The sequence below is a fragment of the Diadema antillarum genome, unplaced genomic scaffold (assembly GCF_040938485.1).
Source record: "Diadema antillarum isolate AM-2024a unplaced genomic scaffold, OU_Dant_1.0 seq00000894_RagTag, whole genome shotgun sequence".
NCBI lineage: Eukaryota > Metazoa > Echinodermata > Echinoidea > Diadematoida > Diadematidae > Diadema > Diadema antillarum.
In genome coordinates, this window is record NW_027271757.1 from 718928 (window position 1) to 739063 (window position 20136).

General features: G+C 37.9%; 1 protein-coding gene across 1 annotated transcript in view; it reads right to left on the reverse strand.

The window, feature by feature from the left end:
- Positions 1-17522: 17522 nt before the first annotated feature.
- Positions 17523-20136, reverse strand: part of LOC139740995 (high affinity choline transporter 1-like) — a 35442-nt gene continuing 32828 nt past the window's right edge. Inside the window, exons 7-8 of the mRNA XM_071651586.1 lie at positions 19235-19452; positions 17523-18059 (exon numbers count right to left, since the gene is read on the reverse strand). Of these exons, the coding sequence (XP_071507687.1) occupies positions 17523-18059; positions 19235-19452 (755 nt within the window). The remainder of the gene's footprint in view (positions 18060-19234; positions 19453-20136) is intronic.

Sequence of the window (20136 nt, forward strand, 5' to 3'; positions counted from 1 at the left end):
GCACTTGAATACTCTTGGAACTACATATTTATGTGTAAACACAATGGACAGAACTTGGAGGGAAGGGATTCCTGACATGCTCTACAAAAATCCTCGTTTGAATTTCACTCGATCTTGGAAAGAGATGTAATCGACGTAATAGACGTATTACCAGATAAAAAGTCTTGTGGAAGTGATAATTTACCATTGTTTTTGTTGAAACCTATTTCTAAATATATTGCGAATCCTTTGACCCAAATGTTCAATCTGTCCATTCGAACAGGGAAGGTGCCAATGAAACTGAAATGTTCCAGAATTACACCCGTTTTGAAGAGTGGTAAAAAGACTGATATGAATAACTATAGACCGATATCTATATTACCTCTTTGCGCTAAGATACTAGAGAAAATTGTGTACAATCAAGTTCATGTTTATTTGAAAGCTGCTGATATTATCAATGTAAACCAGTCTGGTTTTCGTTCTCTACACTCCACTCAGACCACCCTCCTAAAAGTAACGGAAGACTGGTTAAGTTCTATGGACACAGGGAAACTCGTTGGCATGGTTACTATTGACCTGCGAAAAGCGTTTGATACAGTCGATCACTCTGTACTTCTTGACAAACTGCGCTTGATTGGTATGGGTCCTCTCGCCTGTGAATGGTTTGGGGATTATTTGAGTGGTCGCTTTCAGTACACTGAAGTCAATGCAGTTAGATCCCAGCCTTTGAATGTAAGGTGTGGCGTCCCACAGGGGTCCAATCTCGGTCCTCTTTTGTTTATGATCTACATTAACGACCTACCCAATTGTTTGCAGCATTCATCTGTTGCGTTGTACGCGGATGACACATGTATTTATTTTTCTGGAGAGAGAATCAGTCAGATTGAAACCAAACTTAATACCGATTTGGAATATGTATCTAAATGGCTGAAGTGTAATCATTTAGTTCTAAATTCCAATAAATGTGAATCTATGATAATTGGTTCACATAAGCGAGTTAAAAAGCAACATATCAATATAGTAATTAACAATACAACCATTAAACAAGTTTCTTGTTGTAAATATCTTGGCGTTTATGTTGACCAATCACTTGACTGGAATGAACATATTGATTATTTGTGTAAAAGTACAGTGAAAAATTTGTACTTGTTGAAACGAATTCGGTCTTTTATTTCTGATGATATAGCCCTTTTGTTTTATAAATCAATTATTCAAAGTAAATTAGATTACTGTGATGTTGTGTGGAGGAATATAAAGAAATCTCATATTCAAAGACTCCAAATTCTTCAAAATAGATCACTGCGTGCAGTACTGAACGTACAAGCTAGGTTCCCCACCAGGCCCGTAGCCAGGATTTTTCAAGGGGGGGGGGGGGGGGGTGCGGTCACTAAAAAAACGGACCTTCGGCACCAATACCAATGATGACACACACAGACACAGACACACACACACACACACAATTATATATATATATATATATTCTTTGGACGACCGAACTACAAAAGTTGTATAAGAATTTGCGCGCGAAGCGCGCCGCAAAGTGTGAATTTTGACTGTTTTAATGACGTTTCAAAGTCTCGAGGAAATTTGTATTTTTGTCTGTTGCATGCAATCGCGTTACGGTATTTCATCTAGGAAATAGTAAAAACTCATTTTGCCAGGAAGTTGCAAAGTTTAATTGTGTTCGAGACTCTGCGCGCGTAGCGCGCTGCAAAATTGAGAATAGTGATTTTCCTGGTGTTGTTTTAACTTTTATTTTTTCTATTGTATACCCGCGTTAGCAGGCCTGAAGCCAGGATTTTTAAAGGAAGGGGGGATTGCGTTAATTAACAAAACGGTCCTTTGATACTGTCCCGGGAGGGGTAGAGACAATTAAAAGGTGGACACCATGCTCATACATGGACTTTCAAAATGGCCCCTAAACGAGTAATGATCATATGATTTTTTTCGGGCCTTAAAAACAAGTATTCCTTAAATGTTTCCTGCACCCTAAAGAAGTACTTCATCATGATTGAACAATATACCATTTTCCCAAATTTCGGCCTTTTTGATACCCTTTGATTATATACGCTCGTACATCACGCTTTCCATCTAATCCGTGAGAAAAAACGACCCCTATTACGCGTTTTCTTAAGCGAGTATGGTCACGGTGTCCACCTTTCAGTTGGAGTTTTCCATCCCATTGGATGCTGTTTGGAAGATGAAACATTCACTTTACTATACAGTATATCAGCCGTTGGTTTGGGAGTTTGTCAAAAACGAAAATAAATAAGAAAATTTTTAAAACAAAATGAATTGTATATGTGAACCATTTATATTTTGCCTCCTTGTGGTAGGATATTTCCAGCATTTCCGAACTTTCAAATAATCATTTTAGATTTAATAATATTAAAGGTAGTAGATCCGATTCGCAAACATCTCCAATATCAGTCAAATGTCATATTAACCATCATGCTAAGAAGGTTTTCTTTGTGAAATTTTGAGGTCAGTGAAATTCAAAAATTAAACATCCGTTAGCCATTGGAAGAAGTTGAGTGCAAATTCAGACCTCAGGCTTAGTGCTCAGATGTTTTCCTATTTGATTTGATCTGTCTTACTGTGCACACTAAGATACATACTGGAATGATTATTTCTTATTTATTAAATCATAGTAGCATATTTGGTTACTAGCTGTCTCTAGGCATTTTCGAATTTGGGCTGCAAAGAGATCCACTACCTTTAAGTTAGAAGAGAGATAAGTAAATAATGATAAAATAAACAAACAAAAAAGAATGAGTTTCTTTTGTAATACTATCTGACAAACTTTTTACTTTACCATTTTATTTCAAAGCTCAGCACTTTCCATTCTCTCTCATACCCTCTTACCCATTACATTAATGAAATACAACTAAAATGCGACTCATTACCTGAGATATTTATGAAAATATATCAATGGAGAATGTAAATTAAATAACGATGCGTCACAATGCAGTCTAACGCTCTCACAATGCTATCATACATAGGGTTTTTCACTGACTGTTTTTACTCCGGAGCTCTTGCAATATTCAGGCTTTTGTAATACTATCTGACAAACTTTTTACCTTACCATTTTACTTCATAGCTCAGCACTTTCCATTCTCTCTCATACCCTCTTACCCATTACATTTAAATGAAATACAACTAAAATGAGTTTGGGTGCCTGCATAATACTCTTTGGAAATGATAAGTGAGAATGTTCTTAGGTTTTGGCTCACTTTAGAATGAGAACCAATAGAACTGTCACAACATGAGAAAATGTATAAGTAATAATCAACACTATATTTCCGAATTTGGCCTGCAAAGAAATCCGCTACCTGTAAGTTAGAAAAGAGATTAATAAATAATGATAAAATAAACAACAAAAAAGAATGAGTTTCTACCGCCGTATCCAGAACAGAGCCTGAAACGGTGCAGGCTCAAGAAATCGTTTGTACTAATACGTCATGAAGTACTGTGTGATACTGTTGACTCAGACTTCTACAAAGCTGTAAGTGAGAATTTTAACCCAATCCGGCTCATTACCTGTGTTTTTTATGAAAAATATGAATAAAGAATGTAAATTAAATAACGACGCGTCACAATGCAGTATAACGCTCTCACAATGTTATCATACATAGGGTTTTTCCCTGACTGTTTTTACTCCGGGAGCTCTTGCAATATTCAGGCTTTTGTAATACTATCTGACAAACTTTTTACTTTACCATTTTACTTCATAGTTCAGCATTCTCTCTCATACCCTCTTACCCATTACATTTAAATGAAATACAACTAAATTGAGTTTGCGTGCCTGCATAATACTCTTTGGAAATGATAAGTGAGAATGTTCTTAGGTTTTGGCTCACTTCAAAATGAGAACCAATCGAACTGTCACAACATGAGAAAATGTATAACTAATAATCAACAATATATTGAGACAGGCAAGTAATCATCCAAAATAGAAAATGATGATTACATAACAGGAGTTAGAGGGGAGCATTTGCCGGTCCTTTGAATGTGCACTTGTGCAGTGTGATCTTTGCTTAGTCTTTTTCTAGTCTTTAAGCATTGTTTGAAGTTCCAGTCTTCTGGGATGCTTTCTGGCGAACAATTTCACCACCCTCTCGTTATCAACGTCAAAGTTGTAATGGATATGCATGAGTGCCAAAGCAGACAGCCTGTCTTGTGTCATGCTGGCCCTCAGATATAGTCCATGGGCCAAGACCCGAAAAATGGGTTGTTGGTACCATCTGAGGTGGCACAACCTTTTTGGTGTCAGTTTGTTTGTCGGGCATAGATATGCTTATCAAGCTATGATAGCATTTCCAAATGAGTAGCTTAGTCATAATAAATGAATTTTTAACCAATTTGGTCTCGTTTTTATATCCCTATACTTCTGAATCGAAACTAAACCGCTATACAAAGAAGAGCACTGCCTTTTGTATGTCCACAGGTGTTCTGTTGTAAACGCGGTGCGCTTAGTCTTTATTCAAGGCAGCGAAGGGAATATCCAAAGGGTTATGATGTCCACAGCTGTCACGTGGTGCGCTTAGTCTTTATCTAGACCAATGTACCGTTATCATATCTAAAGTTCCTCATAAAAGGGATTCTCTATACTGTTTTTATACTACCCTATCAACAAATACATCAATTTAAAACAAAAATCACTCTGTTCGTTTACAATATCATTCATTATAATGTATCGTAGTGTACCGGTACATTGTTTTTGCATTATCTTATATTGTTGGAGGGAAATAAAGCGACATTGGCGTGGTATCAGCGTTTTCACCGTAGCGTTTTCGCCGGAAAATGATAAATAATTGAAAGATAAGGTAAAATTCACGAGGAATTGCTCTTGTTGTTGTTGTTGTTTTTAGATAAAAGGATATACACGTATCATACGCTTTGGATATTCCCTTCGCCGTCTAGAATAAAGACTAAGCGTTGTGGGCATCATAACCTTTGGATATTCCCTTCGCTGCCTTGAATAAAGACTAAGCGCACAGCGTTTACAACAGAACACCTGTGAACATACCACAGAGCTGCATTTTACAGCTCTATGGAACATACAGAAGACAGTGCTCTTCTTTGTATAGCGGTTAGTTTCGATTCAGAAGTATAGGGATATAACAACGAGACCAAATTGGTTAAAAATTCATTTACTATGACTAAGCTACTCATTTGGAAATGCTATCATAGCTTGATAAGCATATCTATGCCCGACAAACAAAATGACACCAAAAAGGTTTTGCCACCTCAGATGGTACCAATATCTGGCCTGGCCCATGGACTAATAGGTGTGCAGTCTGCGTAAGGCACTGGCGCTTCTCTCGCATTCGCAGCTGGTTGTGGGGATGGTGCAGCATATTTTTAGCAATGTAAAAACATTTGGAAACATGTCTGCATCACACTGTTTTATTGTTTCCGCTGCAGTAGACAGACGTTCATTGGGGGTTTTGTTTGGTACTTGTGCTTCCATCGGAACAACTCCTGCGGAAACACTTCCGCTGATGGCATAATGTGTGTGTAGGCGACAGAAATCGGGTTAAATCTACAGTTCAAATGATAAAGTCTATGACCTTATCATTCCTTTACAACATTATTTCAGTTGATTACCTGTGTACAACACGTGTATATAAGCGCCCGATTGCAGACAGCAGGTGGCAAGGTGACCGTTGCAACTACTTACATTATTACCACCTCCGAAGGAAATGCACCAGTCCGACTACAGCCATCATCGAAAAATGAGATGGAATGTGGAATGTATTTGGTCGTTTTTGCTCCCAAACTTAACAGTTATGTTGTCAATAAGGCTAATGTCAATATAGATAATGTCTCACATACAACTGTGTCTGGATATTGCGTTGAAAATGATATTTGGCGAGAAACAAAAGCTTGAAATCACAGGAATTCACACTGCTGACAACGGCAGACAGTGAAGGTCAACGGCTCAAATTTTCGTTGGTAGTCTCGTCACGTGATAGTTCTGTATGGATTGTACACGTTCCCTATGACAGCAATAGTGAATGGGTAGTCTAGCTTTACTGCAAATATGCGTCAGGACTGCTCAACAAATGGACAAGATTCTTATGTCACAAAAATGGGCAGAACCTCTACTTTCTGAAACCGTGCGCCCCAAGTTTGTGCGATCTTCCGTCCTCGAGATATCCCGTCTGGAAGAATTGCAAGACGGCAAAATATGCTCAAATTCGTCAAATTTGGACTGTTCGCCATAGACAATTCTACTCATAAGGCACTTTTCTGATCTAATTTGCGTCACTGCTACAAATGTTACAATAAAGATATATACACATAAATAATTCCTAAAGTGTCCACTTTCAGAATCCGGGCGCCCCAAGTTTGCTTCTTAAACAGTTTAAAAGTTATGGCAGATTTTGTGGAAAAATGCGTCGATTTTTGACCCGTTTTACGTGTTGTAGCGTTCGCGCGGAAGCGCGGCTTCGCAGATGACCGAAAGTTTTCAATATGTAATAGCTCGCACAAATTGATACATATCATTTGTGTTTGTGTGCATGGGGACGATCCGATGGTTCATATAACAAAAGGGTTTCGTACAATTATTTTTAACATTGTTAAACGTACTCTTCCACATTTACGTAGCATATAATGTCTCTTTATATTTATTTGGATTGTTATCTTGAGAATTGCTAAAAACCGTTATTATGAAAAAGTGGACCTTTCAGAATTTGGGGGGGGGGGGGGTGCGTACGCACCCGACGCACCCCCCTGGCTACGGGCCTGCCCACTGATTTATTATACACAGCACTCCCCATCGATAAACTGGATAAGAGGCGACATAAACATACTCTACAAATTATGTATAAAATTGCACACAAGTTTTGTCCGAAATATTTGCTTGATATGTTTCAACTTAAAGTTTTCAGCTATAACGTAAGGAATTCATCGTTAAATTTTGTGTTACCTTTGATTAAGACTTGTTTCAAACATAAAAGTTTGACATATTCTGGATCAATGCATTGGAATAAGTTACCATTGGAATTGAAACAAAAACCAACGTTTGTAAGCTTTAAAAACGCACTTGACCGAAACTGTTAATTGACAACTTTTTCAGTTTCCCCCTTTGTATGTGCTTCTCTCTCCCTATCTCTCCTCTCTCTTTCTCTCTCTCTCTCTCTGTGTTTCTCTTTCTGTCTGTCTCCCTCATTCTCTCTCTCTCCTGAACTCATTTCATTTTAAACTACGGCGATCATTTGTATAATTGTACATGGTTATCTTTGATTGATCATGTTTGTTTCTGTCGAAATGTGTGCCGCAGTTTCATCAACATGTTATTGTGGTTTTTTTTTCTACATTTTTTTTTTCGGTTTTTAAGTATGAGTTTTGTTTTTGTTTGTTTGGTTTCTTTGATCATTTCTGTATAAAATGTATATCTATGTTGTATTTTTTATCCGCACGGACCAGCGGAAGAACAGCCTACGGGCTGAAGTATGTGCCGTGCATAAATAAATGAATGAAATGAAATGAAAATGAAATTTCTCTTTGACCACTGAAGCAAATCGGATGGGGTTTTCTGCAAGATGTGGGTAATAAGTTATAGTTTCATACCCTGAAAATGTATTTAGATCGGTTCACGATTTTAAAAGTTATGGTTGCGGAGGGTCCCGTTGTAACTTTTTTTTTGACATACGGTATACTGTATGTTCATATATCTATGATCTCGTTCGACGAAAAAATCTACATTTTTAGTATTTTTAGAAGGTCGAGTAAGACGTACTCGACCATTCATTCTTTCATCAGGTTTAACATTTGTTGATTTTGGGGGATGTGTGACGTGGGGTCACGCAAAAACAATGACACACAGAACAAAGCAAAACAAAAATCCTGAACATGCACGGTCTCCTCACTTAACACAATTTAAGTGTCATGTCCATCTTCCATTATCATTTTGTTTTATTGATATGTGACTGGAATCTAAACTGATACACACTGATACAAATTCCAAGAAATAATTACTTTGACTCATTTTTGCTTTCGTTTTGTGAGCGTGTCGGATGAACCTGGGGAGGTATGATAGTATGACGGTTGTGAGGTGGTGTATATGGGACATGCTTGGATTAGTTCGTTTCTCCGCATCGGTATGTATTTGCGCTGCATAGGTTTAGCGATGTATAATGTATGTGATATAATGTGTATGTTTATTGTGTAGTTTGACAGATTTGTTTGAATAGCATTGAAATGTAATTGATACAGATAATAATGTCAAAATGAACAATTAAAAGGGGATTTGGGTGTTTGGATACATATAATTGATATTGATTGATTAATTTATTTTATTTCATCTTTACCAGTGTTTGATGTTTTCAGTTGTAGGATGACATGTGTATCATTTGTGTGTATCTTTGAATACATATTTTACTATTTATAATCATGGCGTGCAGAGGGTTAAAGTTCCTCTATACGTGTATAGATCTCTCATACGTAAACTTCGTGTCGTTCTCTTTCCGACCATTATATCCTGCTCATCTTTTGTCATCGTTGCACCGGGGTGTTGTGAGAGAAGGCGGTCACGCTTGAAAAGATCGCTAAGTTTAAGATCGCGATCTTTAACGTGTTTAAAGGGACGATTATAGAATTGGTGGAGATGATGATTGGGCTTTTAACTTTTTGCGAGACACCTAGAAACCACTTATGAAATAATACAGAGCATATAAACTATTCTAACAGGAATTCAAAGTTTTATGAGATGAAAATCGGTTTTGGAATGGCTGAGACATCAAAAAAAAAAAAGGAAAGCAAAGCAAGCCTAATAAAAGGTGGGTTCCACCTTTTATTATAGGATTGCTCTGTTTGCTGGATATCTGAGCCATTTCAAAGCCAATTTCCGTCAAATAAACGTTGAATTCCTCTTGGAATTACATGCTCATTCATATTTCATAAGAGGTTTCCCATTGTCTCACCAGAAAATGTTAGAAACCTGAAGTTAGGTCTCAACCAAAACTATACGATCCCTTTAAGATCTCGAATTGCTGCCAGCGTGACCGCAGCTGTTATAAACGTCAGCTCCCTGATTGTACTATAGTGCTGAGTCACTTTAGATTTATTTGCCCTTCATCTTTTCCTATTAGTTTTTCACTTCGAATTTCACTCAGCTCGTGAACCAACATAATACGTTATTCGTGATCTCACTTTTTTTTGGATATTTTATATCAATTCTCTAAATTCTGCATATTATGTACTTGAGTAAACGTGGGTATAAGTTCTGCCGTTCACGTGCACAACCACTTTACTTGGTAAAAAAAGGGAAAAATAGCAAGAAAATACAAGTGTTCCAGCATGAGGGATCCCCCTAGACTTAATGTATCCATATGATATAAATCACCTTTGCAAGTTTCAGAATTGAAAGGTTCACTGTTGAAAAAAAAAACAACAACAACAACAACAAAAAAAAAAAACGTTGATAAGCAAATAATTGACCTTTCCCGTCTTTGAAGAACAAAAACAGCGTATTTCTGTTCTTAACCATTGTTAACGGATCATACAGGGGAAATGTTTACAGCTGTGAGACCACAATCAAATCTAAGATCTGATGTTCAGGGACGTTTGACCACTACTTGTGATTTCCTGATGTCTGATATTGTTGCTCATCAAGTCTGGCTTTATCAAAGACAAGGACAAATAAAACACCACGCACTTCCGGTGTAGAGCTTCTTGTTGTTCTAGCTGTCCCTCGCATTCCATTGCTTCTCCTATATGAGTAGAAAGTTCTTGCTTTACTAAACTCGTTTTCTCCTTTAAGATCTCTCTTTCCTAAACTTCTTGTTGTTCTTATCCCAAACTTGTTCTAGGACTCTACGAATTTCGATGAAGTGGCTCATTTTGGAATTTCATGTTTGGGATTTCAGTCAGCTCGCGAACCTTCAAGGAGACCTCCGGATGATTTTCAGACTTTTACATTTGAACAACTCTTAGTTATACTGAAAACAGATTTTCAGAATTTATATTGTTGGGATGAGGAATAAGAATGTTTTCAAATTTATAACAAATTGCACTGAACAAGGACGATGACATGGCAGCCTCACAATAAGAATGCATGAGTTGGGGCCCAAGGAAGCAGAACAAAAGAAAAAGGCATGACCAGATTCTACACAGGTGAACTTGTTAAGCAAGCGGTATTGTAATGGAATAACACTGCTGCATTTCTGAAATGTGTGAGGTTCCTATGTCATCAACACTGTTCAGTGTAATTTGTTTAAGTTTTATTTTTTTTAGTATTGGTTTCTCTGCTCAAGGACCACAATATATTCCACATTTCTATACATGGAGCTGTTGATTTATGTTCTACATGATGTGAAATTATGAAAATCGTCTGAAATGCCCCTTTAACGAAACACGCAATTCGCGATTTCTTATTTCGTTTGATGTGTTAATTGATGTCTCTCAATGCTATCTCTAACAACTTTACACTGGTTAGAAATGGTTCACATACATTCATATTATCTCCATGATAAATGATATGCTATATGCAAGTGTCATGTCATAGAATGACAGTCCCCTTCCCATTCCTTCATCTCTACTTCCGTAGACAACTGCAGTATATGAACTAGGGATTCCATGACATTTGTTCCTGCGATAATTGCTCCCATGAAATATCTGCACGCTAAGCCTATATAACATAAATTCTATCCTCAAACATAACCCTAACCCTAATCCAAATCCTAAAATCACACTAAGCCTAAAACGCAATCACAGCCCTAACCCTAAGTCCTTGGAGGAAATAAGACCGGAGCAGTAATATTGTCGCAGGAGCATATGACGTGTCACCGAATTGGGGACACTCAGAGAGCGCAAACCTTTGTCAACGTCGTAAGGTCACTAAACCCAGAGAACTTCTCGCGGGCTAGACGAGTCGAAATTAGTACAACTATGCAACTATACAGCCATGGAAGGACGTCAGGTTTTAACTAATCAGAACGCAAGAAACCGTACAACTAAGCAACTGTGCAGCCCTCGAATGCCTGTATGGTTGTCACTCGTACGGGCATTGTTGCTGAGCCAAAAATCCAAGAATATATATAGAGTTACATACTTACAATGAAGTATAGCTATATGAATATACTACCTTCTTTCTAAAACTAGTCCCGCCTTTGTTCCCGCATAGCGACTAAGATTTTGTCCAATTAAAACTTTTCATTAATATCCAGACTCCACCCCCATTCACCCCTTCATTGTAAGTCCTATCGTCTTCGAGTATGTATCGATGTTAAAATATGTTATTAACAAAAAAAAAAATCATTTAAATTGAACTGATCATTGCACGTTTATCAGTTGTGCACCATTGCTGTATCAAATGAATTGTGACATGCAAGAGGACTTTGCATTGAAAGCTGAAAGAATTTTTATAGTATTACATATCACATCAGAAAAGAAGCCTCTTGAATAAAATACACTTTAAAACTACATTCATGGTGCATCAGATGTCTAGTCCATGATACACAACCTGCACAGATTGGTAACAACTTCAAAATCTTGTCAACTATAGTTACCACACATAATGCAGCGTGCACAAAGATATGAAACACACTGAAAGAGGATGTGAACCCCACTGACTGCTGTATATTACACTCACGCACACACACACACATACTGAGCATGCACCAATGCACACAGCTGACCGCTCAGGCATGTCACTGCACACACGTCTACAGTGACCTCGTTCATGCTGATTATTTTTTTGGCTTTTAAAATTCTTGTTTGAAGTAAAATGCAATTTTAGCAAAATGGCAACAAGTTTTTTTTTTGGTGTAATATATTTTTAACTGAATTTTAAAAGAAAAATCAGGTGGATATCATTCAACAGCTTGTTAGAAGAATTTGCATTCGATTGTACAAAATACAAAAAAAAAATAAACGAAAGGACTTTAATGTGGTTTGTCTCAGTGGCATTGTTCAATTTCCTGGCATGGAATATTTCACAGCTCTACTGCGCTCTCTCTCTCTCTCTCTCTCTCTCTCTCTCTCTCTCTCTCTCGTATAGAATAGCTATATGTGACCATGCATCACAAAACCAACAAAAAGTCGCACCTCTTGATATAACGTGAGGCATAAAAAGGGTGAAACGGGTCAGTTAAGTCAATCTCGACTTTTTCATATTTTCTGAAAGAGCTATTCTCTTTCTACATTTAATATTCCTGAGTTTGGGATCATAAAATGAGTAGGAAAGTGTGTTTTCAGCAGTTTTTCTACGTTTTTTTCTTGTGAGAGTAGCGTGATCAGGTATGTCTTATAGAGGCAAACATTTCTTTGAAAACCCTGAACACATTCTTCCCTTTCAACTCTGATAACTTTTGAAAGGATAAAGCGATACTGCCTTGAAAGTTGATACTAGTCACGGAAAACATGTGCTTATAGAGCGTGATGAATCTCAGCTTAATTTGATAATCCCTTCATTGTAGTTGCTGCGGAAATTCACAATCTATTTTTGTCCCATTCATTGCACAGCCACGCTTGGAAAGCAAACCGAAAAAGTAATATTACTGTAATTTGACTATCAGATACGCAACCCGCTTGAGTCTGGGGCGCTGCAATCTTATATATATATATATATATATATATATATATATAAGGAAAGAAGAGAGAGAAAAAATATATATATATATATATATATATATATATATATATATATATATATCATATATATAACATAGGAACCTATATGAAAATATACGAAGCGTGTCCATAACTTCATCCATTGTGCGAAGAAGCTACGTTGTATCTTACTTATACATTGTATTCCCAAACAAAATATAATGAAACAAACATAACCACACTACCTTCAAGGCTAAAGACCACAATATCCGCCGTATATAGGACATGGCAATTCCAATGTATTTATTCGTCTATTCACTTATTTATTGAGGGGAGACTGGGGTGAACTTGGATGTAGGAGAAGTGGAACAGCTCTCATATCTCAAGAAAATTTTAAAGGTCCTGTTTACCTTTGGGAACAGTGATATAAAAATGTTCAAATATCACTTTTGATGCATATGTTTAGGTCATTTGTATCACAAAACATCCTACCATATATATTTTTTTTTGCAATAAAGCCTAAAATATAAGGAGATGTCACTATTTTTCTCAATAAACCATAACTGTAGATGGTTTAGCCAGGAAACACTTTTATTACAACTATTGTTCATATTTAGTATATCTAAAAATACTTAATATAGATTATACTAATTCCAGTTTTTACATTGATTGTTTTTATTCTTAACTCAAACTTTGGAATTATTTTGAAGCACTAAAGCTGCATGGGTTCTGTTTCATCTGCAGATTGTAAATAATGCCTTTAAAGGCAGGGTACTCCCATTCAGAACTTGTTTTTTCAAGGGAGACCTGCAAATAGGTCCAATGATACAATGTAACGTATGTACGATAAGGAACCTTTATAGCGAACATGAATTTAAGACAGTTAATCTAATCCGAAGTTCAAAGTCGTATAAATAGAACGGGAACAGGTTCATTCACAATAGGTAAGCTCTTAAATAGCTATAAACTGCAAGAAACGTTTACACGGCACAACTCATTATTATCCCTAACAGCCATATCATGTGCACTTTAGATAAAGCGAGGAATTCATATTCTCAAAACACTTTTATGGGTACCTAAAGATTGCGATAAGAGATTGCAAATCAAAAAAAAAAAAAATAAAGTCAGTGATGTATCAGCAATAAACCCCCTTTAAAGAAGTCAACAATTGGTAGAATTTGCGTCATTCTGTAGGTTCGTTATTCCGAAAATGAAGTAAGTTTCGCTTTTCCGAAGGTTTACGAATAAGAAACTGAAAAAAGGGTACGTATTTACGAACCTTTGGGATTACGAACCTTATTTCGGTTTCGGATAAGCGAACCTTCGGATTAAGAAACTTTTTTTTTTCGTTTTCGGAACTAGATCCTTCGGAATAACGAACCTTCGGAAGAATGAACATAAACATTGCATAATACGGGTGCTACTTAATAATGTTGAGAATTATCATATTTTAGATTCAACAACTTCGTCGTCGTCGTCGTCGTCGTCGTTGTTGTTGTTGTTGTTGTAGTTTTAGTTTTAGTTTTAATCTAACAAGCCACCATAAACATGGGGTGGAATTGCACATTGAGCGAAAGCTGCGACAGGATGAGAGATCACGCCAGCTGGATGACGAATGGAGAGCGAACGTCCCGGTGTTTATTGGAAACTTCGTGTGAACCTAGCTAGTACTTACGTTAACACGACTTTTCTAGTCTTTAAAATCAACTCGAAGTTTTAAACTTGTGATGATTAGCTCGCTAGTTTTAAACTACTGCGCTTGTCCACACGACACTTTATCCCTAGGATTAAACTTTTTGGCAAGAGTCCCACTCGATGATTATAACATAACGATACAGTAGTGTACAACACACACCTGGAGGTTGACCCGGATGCTAGGGGAAATGATAATCATGGTTCACGGAGGGGTCACAATAACTTTCCAGTTCGTTGATTATCCATCACACGATGTCAAACTACGAGTGGGGACCTTGCGGATGGAGCGTAAAACCTAAGAAAGCTATTGTAAGTCCAGTTCATCGACCAATCTTTAAAATGCTAACTTTCGAGTGCAACTACATGCAGGGCTAAACTACGAGCTAAAAACTTTAAGGTTGTGAACGTCGGGTGAACCTTAATTTGCTGAATTTCACTCATACGCCTACAGTAGAAACAAGAATAACAGGTGGTCTGTTAATAGGCGCAGTATATTTTGCTTTGTTTGTCTGTTTATTTGCTTTTTTTGTTTTTTTGTTTTGTCTTTTGTTTTTGTTTTTCATCTGACAAGATGGATGGATATCCAGGACCATTCACCGGGTTATGCACCTGCTCTATATGCGATGAATGAATGAAGCGGGCCCTCTTACTTGCGTATGTCGTGACTCTCTCACATACTGGACCACCATTAGGGTGGGATTTCACGGAGCACGCGAACGATTTGCGAAGGACGCGAATGGCAAAATCCAGCATTCGTATTTTAGTCTGCAAAAGATCGCCAAACGAACGTGAGGGTTCGGAAGCGTCGTCAATTGTTCGCGAATGTCGTTTTTACTTCGGCGATGATTTTAAAAAAAGTTTGAAATTTTTTGCGAACCTTTTCCGCACACTTGGTCGTGATTTGCTCGTGAATTGTTCTCGAAAGTGTCTTTAAAGCCTCGTCATATGCGCAAGACCTTCGCAAGACACGCGCGGTGTTCGCAAAATGTTCGTGAAACCCCAAACAGACTCCGAAACTTTGGAGAATGTCTCGCGTATGTTACGCGAAATCTGCGAAGTTTTTCCGATCATTTTACGACGTAATCGCAAACTGTTCGCGTACCTTTTGAGACATTCTCGCGAACGTTTGGCGCACGTTTGGGGATGTATGACCTATACGTTTCTACAAATAAAAATCGTACCATACATCTAAACATCAAACAATCATTAACAACTACAGTAACAAAAGAAATTAAAGACTACCAAAGAAAAAGACATGTTTGATATACAAAAAAAAAATCGCAGAATAAACTTAATAATTATATTAATCTAAAGTATGCAAAATTTCATTTGAACTGTATATAGAGATTATGTGTTAGAGGAACTGCAAAAAAAAAAAATGAAATGCTTTACTAGTGGAGATAGGTCCTAGGGAAAAAAATGTAGGCAAGCACACGATAGAGAAATGAGAGAAAAGAAAGGAGAATAGAGGAACGAAAAAAAAAAATCAACTTAAGACAGCTTCCACCACTCCTTGGGTACATTTTCTCCATGATTATTGAACATTTTTCGTTGTTCGCATTTCCGTCGCGTGTTCTTCGTGTACGTAACATGCTGTACTTTAGCAATGATACACACAACATTCGCACATACGTCGTGGAAACTTCGCGCAAATTGCGCAAGAATAGTTTTCGGCTTCATTGTCGGAACACATTCGGAGAAAAACTTTTCCGAATGTTGGATTTTGTCATTCGCGTCCTTCGCAAATCGTTCGCGTGCTCCGTGAAATCCCACCCCAATCAATGTTCTATCCGAATGACAGAGTGTTGTGCCTCTGCTTGAGGGGACGGCATGATAACACACAACATTGCTTAGTAAAAGTCCTGTGCGTTCGAACCACAGATCTCTATGTATGGTCGTTACATAGAGATCTAATTTGATTTGATTTATTGGTTTCTGCATTATCATTGTATATGCACACACATATACATGTAGGCCTACATTGTTGGTGCCATGTATATACATAAACATAAGTTGGTAACACAATTTACAATGTACAGCAAAACGTATCAGCGATACAATGAATACACTTTAAGCCTAGCTTGATTTGCATGCAGCTAGCCCTGGTACGTAATACATAATATCGGAAAAATACATAGGAGGAATGGATGACTTGCGCAGAGATAGGATAGAAGAAAGGAGAAAGGAAACGAGAGGTCTGTCTGCTTTCACTAAAGGTTTACTCAAAGTTAGATCATTTTGGGTTTTGGATCACTGATCATTTAGGCATGACAAAATATTTTATACAATCGAATGCAAATTCTTCTAACACAGTGTTAACAAGCTGTTGAATGTGAATGATACTGTCGTGCATTGAAACTGAATCAACTTATATCAGCTACAAGTTTTGAATTTGGGCCCCCAGTCGAAACTGTCCATTTATGACTGTCCTCTGTTGGAACAAAGAGGAAAAGTATTTTCATCACATGTTTTAAAGTTATTTGGTCATTGCTTTGCTTGAAATGGGGTGACTTATCATAATCATGTTCTCTCCTCCCCCCCCCCCCCCCAAAAAAAAAAAAAGATGAAAAAAAAGCAAATGTTGGAGACCTATGAAACTTTGAAATGCAAACAAGCAAAGCCTGCTAACGATAAAACGCATGCGCAAAGCGTATGGAGCGGATCTGGAATACGATAAATCGTGAAGGACGATTTTTAATAATACGATGTTATGCAACCTATGTTTATTACTTTCAGTTGCAAATGAAATGAATCGATTTGATCTTAAAAAAAAATGTAAAATTGGACAAATTTTGATATTCCTAATATTCCTATACTATACAATGCAACATCTATTGTGTTCAAGTGGCTTCTTCCGCGTTTACGTACTATATTTCATGTCGATGGATTGACACCAGCATCATAATTATCCGATGTCCATGATGTCTGTCTAGCGGAAATTTCGTCTGGTACAAAATTCTTAAAGAGCAGTATACATTGCACTCGTCTAATCTAGTTTTCAGGACTACACGAGATCCTAGCACTAAAAGGATCAAAGAAAAGATGTTCTTTCACATGAAACTCACACAGAAACTTCGACAACGTTGCCATCAGCGCTATTAAAGAAAGTATTTTTCTTTTCAACAAAGAAGACCGGCGTTTTCCTTTCTTTGAGTCTTGTTTTTATGAAAGACTTTAACACGCCGATCAACGTAACGATGCAACTTAAACCTACAGGCTTAACTTCCGCCAAATATATTCGTAGCATTGTACTATTTCATTAGGATCCTTCTGAGAACAGAACAGAATCACAGGGTCGTTTCCTTGTACGTGATAATCTCCGTCTTGAATCCATTGAGTGGTTCAAAGTGAGCGGTATGACTCTTCACATCCAATCCCCGCCGCCGCTTGCCGTCAACGAAGCATTTGAAGACGTCCCACTTTTTGTCGAGGTAACCCCTGGTGAAGACGGCGTCTGTGATGTACGAGACGGCGACGAGAACCAAGAAGGTCAAGATGGACGCTAATGTGCGGAACGGAAAGAGCTGTCCGTCGACAGGGTGGTAGTATGGATAGAGGACACAGGGAGGGATATGTAGCGCTGGCTCTCCGCCCGTGAGTCGCAGCAGGAGACCGGTGACGAAGGCAACCGCAGAGCCGTACGTGTTGGCCTTGTCCACGTGGATGACGGCGACGAATTGCGGGAAGAGGATGACGAAGACGAAATCCGAACAGAGCACGAAGAGGATGTAGATTGACTCGACGGTGAGGGCCATGACGGTTGCTATGGTGGCAACGACCACGATGGACGCGCGCAGCACCCATCCCATCTCCCTCTCGGAGGCCTATTGTGTGTTTGGGGGTGGGGAGGGAGAAATAAGGGTCAGGCACACTAATAAAAATAATAGCTATAATAATAATGATGATGATGATGATGATAATAATAATGGTAATAATAATAATGATATAATAATAATAATAATAATAATAAATAATAACAATAATGATAATAATAATTATAATTATAATAATAATAACAACAATAGTATGGTCTTATTTATCCATTGTAGGCTGTTCAGTGATGACACAGTTCTATCAGAGGGCTTTTACTTTTATTATTACCCAAGCGTTGCCGGGTACCCATTTGCACGCCCGGGTCGGGAGGGACATGGTGGGTAGAAACATCTTGTTCAAGAACGTAAGCACTGGACTAGATTCGAACTCGGGTCCTCCGCTTATAGGAGTCAGGAGTCTTATCCACTGTGCATGCCACCATGCCGTCAGTTGGAGGGGATGAAGAATACTCCACTGCAGATACGTTTACATCAACGTATACATTTACAATCACTCATATGTTTCATACTTTTTGTATTTTGTCAATACAGAGCAGGCCAAAGTTCGAAATGTGGGGGAGAAAAAAAACCCCACTGAACTGGAAGATATTCAGGCCGATTTAAGTCAGTGTACAATTTATTGCAATTCAAGTGGGTCCACTATTACCAATAGATTGGCTTGTCTTATGCGAAAGGCGGCAATCGTGCTGTGGAATCCTGGATTAGAAAGCAGCTGGTTTGAAATTGGCTCGACAACTTTTAAGTTTCCCTACAAACAGTAAGTAAAAAAGCATCAGTTTGAAATCACAAGCTGTGCATCACGCTAATAAAAAAGCAGATGTTCGTTATTCCGAAGGTTCGTTATTCCTGAATATACAAATTCCCTATACTTAAAGGTTCGTTGATCCGAGCATTTTGTGGCGTTATTCCGAAGGTTCTTTATTCCGAAGGTTCATTATTCCGTAGATTCCTTAATCCAAAAATGAAAAAAGGTTTGTTGTTCCGAAGGTTCTTAATTCGAAAATGAAATAAGGTTTGTCAGTCTGAAAATGAAATAAGTTTCGTACAAACCTTATTCCATTTTCGGATTGACGAACCTTCGGAATAACGAACCTTCGGAATAACGAACTGTAACCGAAAGGCATGAGTTTGCTCAGCTCAGTCTGCTCAGACAAGAGTTCGATCACCTGTGGGCGGATGATGTTCTTGTAGATGTTTCGAACGAACATGGAGCTTGAGGCCAGCACGGAGGAGTCCGTGGACGACATGACGGCGGCTGAGATGGCGCCAAGGCCAAGGAAAGCGATGAAGGGCGGGGTCAGGTACTGGACCACGGCTGGAAGGATAATTCCTGGTGTCTTGTACGGATCCGTCTTGTTCAGGTTCATAGACGTCATATTCCAATCTGGCAACCAGGCAACGGATTCATATCAATGTCAACTCAGTTGTGCTTTATTTCCATTCAAGAAAAGTCAATGCAGAACAAAGTAGATATATCAGATTGTTCATTAACAATATGTAAGAAATACAAATTATAAAAGCCATTTTTTGTACTCTGTTCCTGTATGTTCCTGAATCATGCCATGTGACTGTTAAGATGCACGGACTTGAACAATCTTCAGGTGAACCATGTGCCCGTGTGGATATGATATAGATAAAAATGAAAAGAAATGAAATAAATGAAATGAAACGAAACTTTGAAACACAATATATGAATGCATGAATAGAAACAATGCATACTAGTACTTTGCAATAGTGACAAGAAGTAATCGTAGCGATGGAAAAGAGTGATCTACTGAAAAGCAGCTCTGGTAAAACGTGGGTCAATCGAAAACAGTATGCCAGTATCAAATACATTACATCCAAATTGTCAATTTACAATTAGAACATTTTTTAATTGGTAAACATGTTCCAGGTAATATCAAAAGGAAATGTTTTGCTCAGTACTTTTTTTCAAGGAAAGAGGACATACAAAGCTAAGATAAGATAAATGTTACGGCACAGGCACTATTCGTTGAACCGTGTATACCAGAGTTCAAAGGTCAGCTATGTCTAGAAGACGTAGTTTATTTGGGTGCACGTCACGAGA